The sequence below is a fragment of the Hevea brasiliensis genome, chromosome 9, assembly GCF_030052815.1.
Source record: "Hevea brasiliensis isolate MT/VB/25A 57/8 chromosome 9, ASM3005281v1, whole genome shotgun sequence".
Classification (NCBI taxonomy): domain Eukaryota; kingdom Viridiplantae; phylum Streptophyta; class Magnoliopsida; order Malpighiales; family Euphorbiaceae; genus Hevea; species Hevea brasiliensis.
The window spans coordinates 66197656-66205451 of record NC_079501.1 but is presented as its reverse complement, the minus strand read 5'-3'; the positions used below and the strand labels follow the sequence as shown (position 1 = coordinate 66205451).

Here is a 7796-nt window from a genome sequence, read left to right as displayed (position 1 = left end):
ATCCTTAAGCTGAGATTATGACATTGGATTTTTTTTTAATGTAGAGAAAATTTCCATTAATAGGTTGTTATGGATGCTTTTTGATTTGCGCGGACAATTTTTATATGGAAAAAAGTGCAACTGAAAAATATCATTTATTGGTAAATAAATATTTTGGACAAAAATGGAAAAAAGTCACCAGTACATGAATATCCTGGATGAGAACGTAAAAACATTATTAATTGATGGACATACATTATGGACGAAAATAGAAAATGTCACTGATTGTGAATGCACAATAAGAGACGTCTAATAAAAATGCCTCTAAATAATACCATTAAAGATTTTTTTTTTCCAAGTTGAAAATAATTTTAATAATTAATTATATTTTTTTTTGAAATTTTTTTTCATTGTAAAATAATTATCTTACAAGATGAATCCGTAATTCATTCCAAATACTATTCGAGACGTGGATATAGTGACAATCCATACTACAATAATTTTTTTCCGTCCTTAATAATATTTTGAGACATTTTTTTACATATTTTGAGACGTTTTGGTTGCATCTCTAATTTTTATTTTTCTTGTATTAAATAATAATGAAATAAAATACAATAATAATAATAAATTAAAAATACAGTAAGTCAAATATGCACAGACCACGCGGTATATCGAAAGTCAGTAGAATAATCATACAAGAAGCAACAAAGAAAGCTAGATAGCCAGCTAGCATTGCAAAAGAAGACACAGCCAAACAATCATCTCTCATAGATTGACTTGAGAGATGATAAGCACCGATCCTTCTGCAGCATTATTAAACCACACTGTAGGCGTCGACTTATAGTCGCATCGCCTTTATTTTCACAATCTTTGATGGAAATATCATGTCCCACACCATTTGTTTTTTTTTAACGCAAACCATTAATGACTATAATTGCACATTAAATAGTATATAGAGGCATTCTTCTAGCGACGGAAGCTTCTGACTGGGCGGGGTGGATCCGCTTCGTCCTCTCGGAGCTTCACAAGAGTGTAAGTACCTGCACCAGCGAGAGCCCCAAGTGTGGGAGCCACCAAGTATATCCACAAGTCCCTGTAATTTCCTGCGGCCACCGCCGGCCCCAGAGTCCTCACCGGATTCATTGAACCACCGCTTGATGGCCTGCCATGAAGTAAGTTGGTAACTTGCAATTATTAGTACCTTTCTTATGGAATCTTCATTGGTCGCACCTTTCAGGAGACATAATCACTCTGGCAAGACCGCCTTGTCATGTTTTCATACATTACCAAACTAGCTATTCTGCAATGACTAGACTACTATACTGGTTTCTTTAGCTCTCTCAACCACACTAGTTGATTAGATAAGCCAATGGTATTCTTCCAACTGGTCATCTCCAATTATTGAGGTTAGTTGAGTTAAAATACTCAAATTTATTGAAAAATATACTTTTTGAAAAAAATACACTAATTTTTTTTTCTTTTAAAAAATTTACTTTTAAATTATAAAAATAATAATACTCATAATATAAATTAAAGATAATAAATTAAAAATTAAATTAATAAATTATATTGAATTTAACCAGAAAATGATAAATTACCAAATCTCCCATAAACAAGTTATTTCCCTCCCTAAAAAGAGTAACACAACTTATTTCTGAAAAAATTTGATAATGTAAATTAGATAAGGAAATATTTTTATACTTTTTCTAAAAGTAATATATATGTGTATGTATATATATGTATAGTTTACTTCCTCTAACTAAACAAAACAAGTCCTAAATAGTTGAAAGTGATTGATTTCTGTTTTAATTCTACATTTCCTTTCTATTCACGATTACTCTTGCAATAAAGAAGTGTTGGGTACATGAAAAAAAGAAGGGAAAAAAAATTGAAGGGAGCGGGGCAAGAATTATTACTTACCCTGCAACAAGAATGTTGAGCATAACAGTTGCTCCAACAGCTATTCCAGCCAACTCTCCTACCTGATCATAGGGAGAAAGAGAGTATTTATAACATAAACACATAAAAACGTATAGAGGTAAAAAACAAAACGGTAATTTAAGAAGAAAATAAGACAAAAAAAAAAAAACTTACAGCTCTGGTATCAGTTGCAACGGCAGTTACAACGAACAAGAGATTGAAAGTAATGAGAAACTCAAGTGCGAAAGCCTGGCCAGTGCTTACAGAGGGAACAGTAACGCCACCAGACATGAATGGATGGAAGACTCCTTTGAGAGCGAAAGATGCACATATGGAAGCAGATACTTGGGCAGCTATGTAGGCCGGGACTTGCATCCAGGGAAAGTGACGGAGAGCTGCAAAGGCAATGGTCAAGGATGGGTTCAAGTGAGCCCCTGATATGTGTCCAGTTGAGAGAATTATTATCATCACTGCTAACCCTGCGCATGCTGCATTTCCAATCAATGACTCCACTCCATTGTGCTTTTGATTCACTATTGGTCCTGCTGTTGCTGCAAATATGAGGATGAAGGTTCCCACGAATTCTGCTCCAAGCTTCAATACCAACCATTTCAACATATATATATATATATATATATATATGCACTGAATATATTGAGCAATATATAAAATAATTAATGGAACATCAGCACATTAATTTATATTAATTGCTATTTAATATGAATCTAATATCAATTATATATCAACAATATGATAATTATTTTAAATTTATTTAATAAGAAAATTTAATTAGAAAAATATATTAATTGTCTACAATTTTATTGTTGCTTTATATAAAGACAGTTATTCTTTCATTAAAAGAATTCAACAACCTTATAATTTATGGTTTCATTGATCTGTCATTGGACTACTCTAATAATTTAATAATCGAGTATTTGTTGCTTATTACAAGAGGTTAGATGTTAAAATTTCAATATAATCTCATCACTTTTGAAAAACTATATATATAAATTTTCTTTTATTTAACTTTGATAAAATAAATCTATACTTCATATTTCATAGTTATTAAAGAACAAATAGACAATCGAACCTACAACTACACAAGCTCGCATTTTAACACGTAGAAGCTCCGTAGTCCCAGCATAATTCAAGGAGCAGGTGAGTGATCATATGCTGTGGTTAAAAGTTTTTTTTTTTTTTAATCATTTTAATATTTGTTTCAGTCGACAGCTTTAAAAACTATGTTTCTATAATGATTATAAGGTGTAAGTTAGCTGATAGTAGTAAATAAGCATTTAACTAATATATATAAATAAATATTAAATAAGTATAATTTAACTAAACCTTTAAAACTTGTCATAAACCAACAAAAATCAAAGAGAAATAGATTCATCTTCAGGAGCCACACAAAGTCAGAATACATTTTTTTTTTCTTTTGCAATTCAAAATTTTTTAAAAGCATTAAACTATTAAAATTTAAATTCCTAACTTCTTATATTATGAATAAATATTTAATTACTGAATTATTAACTTAATGCTATATATTATTAATGAGTTTTACTTTATTATATTTGTCATTAAAATTATAAGATCTTGAGTTTATGTGTTAATTATAATTAATTATGTATTTATAAACTTAATCTCATACAATTTTAATCTTTAATTTTTATGATTCTGACTTATTTAGTTCTTAGATTCTAAAATTTCAATACTGACACATAATATTATAAAATTGTAACCAAAAAACGCAAGTATGCTTTAGTTGACAAAAAAAATTAGATATTTTTTAAACAATACCATCTTAAATGTCAAATCAAAGAAAAAAACAACGCCCAATAAATTGTGTAAGCTTTTTTTTTTAATATAAAAAAATATAAATTATGGCATTAGTTAAAGATTATAGTTGATCAAGAAAAATTAAATAATCCTCTTATTTTGATAAAAATATCAGTGTTAAAAATATATATTTTATTTTTACAATAGGAATACACACAATAAGCAAAATGAAACAAACATTGACAGTGTTTTTAGAAAGTTGAAAAATATGGGAAGAAACAAAACAAGAGTGAAATATAATCCTAATTTTTATTAATTATTTTTTGTTTATGATATAGAATATATTCTTAAATTTATGTTTATTTTTAAAAAAATAAAAATAAAAATATAATTTTATTATTATTATAATATATATATATATATATATATATATATATATATTTTAAATTCATTCCCACATATAAACATACATATTGATACTTATTAATATTATTAATCAATTGTTAAATTTTTTTATAAAAAATATTATTATTATTATTATTATTATTATTTTCCTTTCATTATTATCCTTTCTTCCTACCTTCTAAACACTGTGTAAGTTGGCCTTGATTCATTGGAATGGCTAAGAATAGTAGGACATATATGCTTACAAAAATAATGGAGCAGGCCGCCCACCAATAATTTAGACTTGGCTTCAAAGAAAGAAATTCCAAATATAATTAATAATTCACACAAGCAAGTGCTTTCTATAGGTATCTTCATTCATTCTAATTAAATTTATACTTTATAGCATTGTTGTTAATCATGCACCCATTAAAATGAGTTGAATTATGAATTGAATCGAATAAAAAAGTAAATAATAAAAAAAATCAGTGATCATAACTTACGTTGAACTAGTGATTCAATTAATAAAAATTGAACTAGATCAATAGCTAAGTCTAAAAAATGAAGCGATTAAAAACCTTTTTATTTATACAATAAATTTTATAAAATAATAATTTTGTTTTTTAATAGATATTTTTATATATTATTTAGTGTTGGGAAAACTTACAATAAGATTAAAATTTGCATTTTTTATATAACATTTACAAATATTAAAAAAATATATGTAAATATATTATCTCAAAACATATATATGTGTGTAAATATATTTTAGTAAAATTTGAAAGTTTGATTTTAATTAAACAAAGATATATATTTATGTTAATAATTGTTATACCTAATTGTATTTGAATAATTTTTATTTTATTAATTAAAGTAATGGTTCATCACCTAATCCCTTCAACAAATAAGCTTTGAGTTTGGCTTAATAAGACTACATTTATAGAATATGTTTTCTATCATTACATTTATTGCAGAAAAAGATTAAATTTATAGAAGTTATAATTTTTTTTAAAAAAAAAAAAGAAATTATAACCAAAAAAAGTCAAACTTAATAAGTGTTTATCCAAATGACATGAATCTATTACCGTCAATAATAAAAAAAGTCAATGAATTTTATCCAACCGACTAGAAACAAAAGTGTTTTTCCAAATGGCATGAATTTAATAATTTGCTAGTAAAGTTGTTGAATTTTTTTTTTTAAGCTTGTATAGTTTTAAGTTGGAATTTAAATATATATATATATATATATATATATATATATATATATATATATATATATATATATATTAAAAAGAACCATATAAAAATATTAGTAAATTAATTATAACAGAATAACATGATAATGGATTAGTAATTACTGTTTTTCTTAATTGCGGATTAGTAATTACTAATTAGTAGTGGAGTTAGTCTAGTAATATAAAAGCTGAGAGATTTGAAACTAATAAAAAATAAAACAAAAGTCTAATATATATATGAATTGTTTTGACGTACTTCAAAGAAAATGAGGGAAGGAAGAGAGGAGGTACCTTGCGGGTAAGAGAGACATCCGGGGAAGGGAAATCAGTGAAGCACGTGTGGGATTGACCCCAGGTTGGAGCATTAACTGGCAAGCACTTGCATCTTGGCATTGACTTTCGATCATAAGACAATGAGTCTACCCTCAGCGACGAAAACAGCGGCCCTCCCGGCGTTCCAGGCGTCGCCGGCGCTGACACTGTTGGTGTCCCTGCCTCGGATTCCGGCATTTGCTTTTATATATATATATATATATACACTTCAATATCGAATATCAATGGAACGGAAGGTATATATATATATATTTTTTAAATTTTAGATGATAGCTAGGATTGGGACGATTTTACATGATTTGACTCTTTTTTTTTTAACGGTTTACCAACACGATGATCTTGTTCTTATCCAGGACTGCTAACGGTTAGGATACAAGAATTTTTAAGAACGAATGACGAGCTTTCTTTTTTTTTTTTTTTTTTTTTTTAAGATTTGGACCACGGAGAAGACAAGACGAACTTACATATTTTCTAGGGCTTTTATAGATGTGCAGCTAAGGAAGAAAAGAAAGGAAGCAAGCCAGATTATAAGTACTAAAGAAAGAAATTTTTTTTTTCAAATTTTTTTGGGGTTTGTTGGGTGAAGGAAATATGAAAATTACATAATTGATATGTTTTTATAATGTTATGGTTAAGGAAGAGCGGTGATGGATTGATCCAGCTTCCAAAAAACCAAATCAATATACTATGCGAAAGTAGAAATTAGAAAACATCTGGGTGGCTTTTTGATGGGAAAAGAAAATAATCTAAGGAAGACACTGGAACTGGAGCAGAAGCAAGAGAAAGCTGGTAAAGCGTTAAGGAAGAAGAAGGAGGCGCGTAAAACCATTAATGTTTCAGTGGTTTATATACAAAAAACGAGGCCTTCAACTTCATTAGCAATTTCATCTTGTGATAAAGTCAATGCCCATCCCATCACATCCCCAACAGCTTTTTTTACTTCACATGATGATAGAGTTACATTGCACCTCCGCAAGTACACTCCTCACAGACACCATATTTGCCGTGCAATCTCAGTATGAGCACATGATCGCCTCAAGTGGGCGCCACCACTGTCAACTCAAAAGCTATTACATGACCTGTCACGCCATCGTTTTCATCTACTTAATTATTAAAATAAAAATTCCCACCACTGGCCCAATCTTGTATTAAACAAAGCATAGTCTTCCTCAATAATGAACCATAAAATACCAAAGAACCATTATTTAATACGAACTTTGCGAAAGCACTTGGTCATCATACTTTTGATGCCAAATATGCCCTTGTGCTACACACTTTTACTTTAATCTCGACCACAAGCGCAGCACTAGAACTAGCATTTTTAGCAACTGTTTTTTTCTAATCAATGTACCTTACCATTACTATATACCCACCAGTAGAACCTTATACTATGGATAAAGGAAAAATAAGAGAGGACAGAAAATTTGAAAGTAAAATAATTTTATTTTTTATTATTTTATATTTAAATAGAAAGAAAATAAGAAAAAAATAAAAATTTGAGAGAAAAATAAATATATTTTATTCATTTCTACTTTCTTTTTAAAATAAAGAGAAAGTAGAAAGGAAATATATAAAATTATAAATACTCAACTCAACTCAACTAAGCCTTTATCCCAAAATTTTGGGGTCGGCTATATGGATTCGCTTTTTCCACTCTAAACGATTTTGGGTTAAATCCTCAGAAATATGTAATGCTTCTAAGTCATGCTATACTACTCTCCTCCAAGTCAATTTAGGTCTACCCCTTTTTTTCTTTCTATCCTCTAGCCTAATGTGCTCTACTTGTCTAACTGGAGCCTCCGTATGTCTACGCTTCACATGACCAAACCACCTCAATCTCCCTTCTCTCAACTTATCTTCAATTGGCACCACTCCTACCTTTTCTCTAATACTTTCATTACGGACTTTATCTAGTCTAGTATGACCACTCATCCACCTTAACATTCTCATCTCTGCAACTCTTATCTTAGATGCATACGACTCTTTCAGTGCCCAACACTCACTACCATATAGCATAGCCGTATGGTCATGCGGTAAAATTTTCCTTTTAATTTATTGGGAATCTTACGATCACATAAAACTCCGTGGCACGTCTCCACTTCAACCATCCCGCTTTAATCCTATGACTAACATCCTCCTCACATCCCCATCTACTTGAAGGATGAGCCT

The 7796-nt window shown here is 29.3% G+C and overlaps 1 protein-coding gene across 2 annotated transcripts; it reads right to left on the bottom strand.

Moving 5' to 3' along the window:
• Nucleotides 1–619: 619 nt before the first annotated feature.
• Nucleotides 620–6468, bottom strand: LOC110633960 (probable aquaporin NIP5-1). 2 transcript variants are annotated; one of them, XM_058153789.1, is made up of 4 exons: nt 5586–6468; nt 2074–2544; nt 1900–1961; nt 620–1141 (listed from the first exon to the last, which is right to left on the bottom strand). In XM_058153789.1, exons 1-4 carry the CDS (start codon nt 5802–5804, stop codon nt 946–948), a joined length of 948 nt encoding a protein of 315 aa, XP_058009772.1. In that variant the 5' UTR covers nt 5805–6468; the 3' UTR covers nt 620–945. The 2 variants fall into 2 exon arrangements, with proteins under 2 accessions (XP_058009772.1, XP_058009773.1); XM_058153790.1 differs by having other exon boundaries at nt 2074–2493; nt 5586–6465.
• Between the last annotated feature and the right edge of the window lie 1328 nt (nt 6469–7796).

What these genes read in the sequence shown, in the direction of transcription:
- LOC110633960 (XM_058153789.1), bottom strand. Translation starts at nt 5,804, where the DNA reads ATGCCGGAATCCGAGGCAGGGACACCAACAGTGTCAGCGCCGGCGACG. An exon ending in ATGTCTCTCTTACCCGCAAG is followed by an intron (nt 2,545 to 5,585) that starts GTACCTCCTCTC and finishes CAATATATTCAG; the next exon opens with TGCATATATATATATATATA. An exon ending in TTGCAACTGATACCAGAGCT is followed by an intron (nt 1,962 to 2,073) that starts GTAAGTTTTTTT and finishes CCCTATGATCAG; the next exon opens with GTAGGAGAGTTGGCTGGAAT.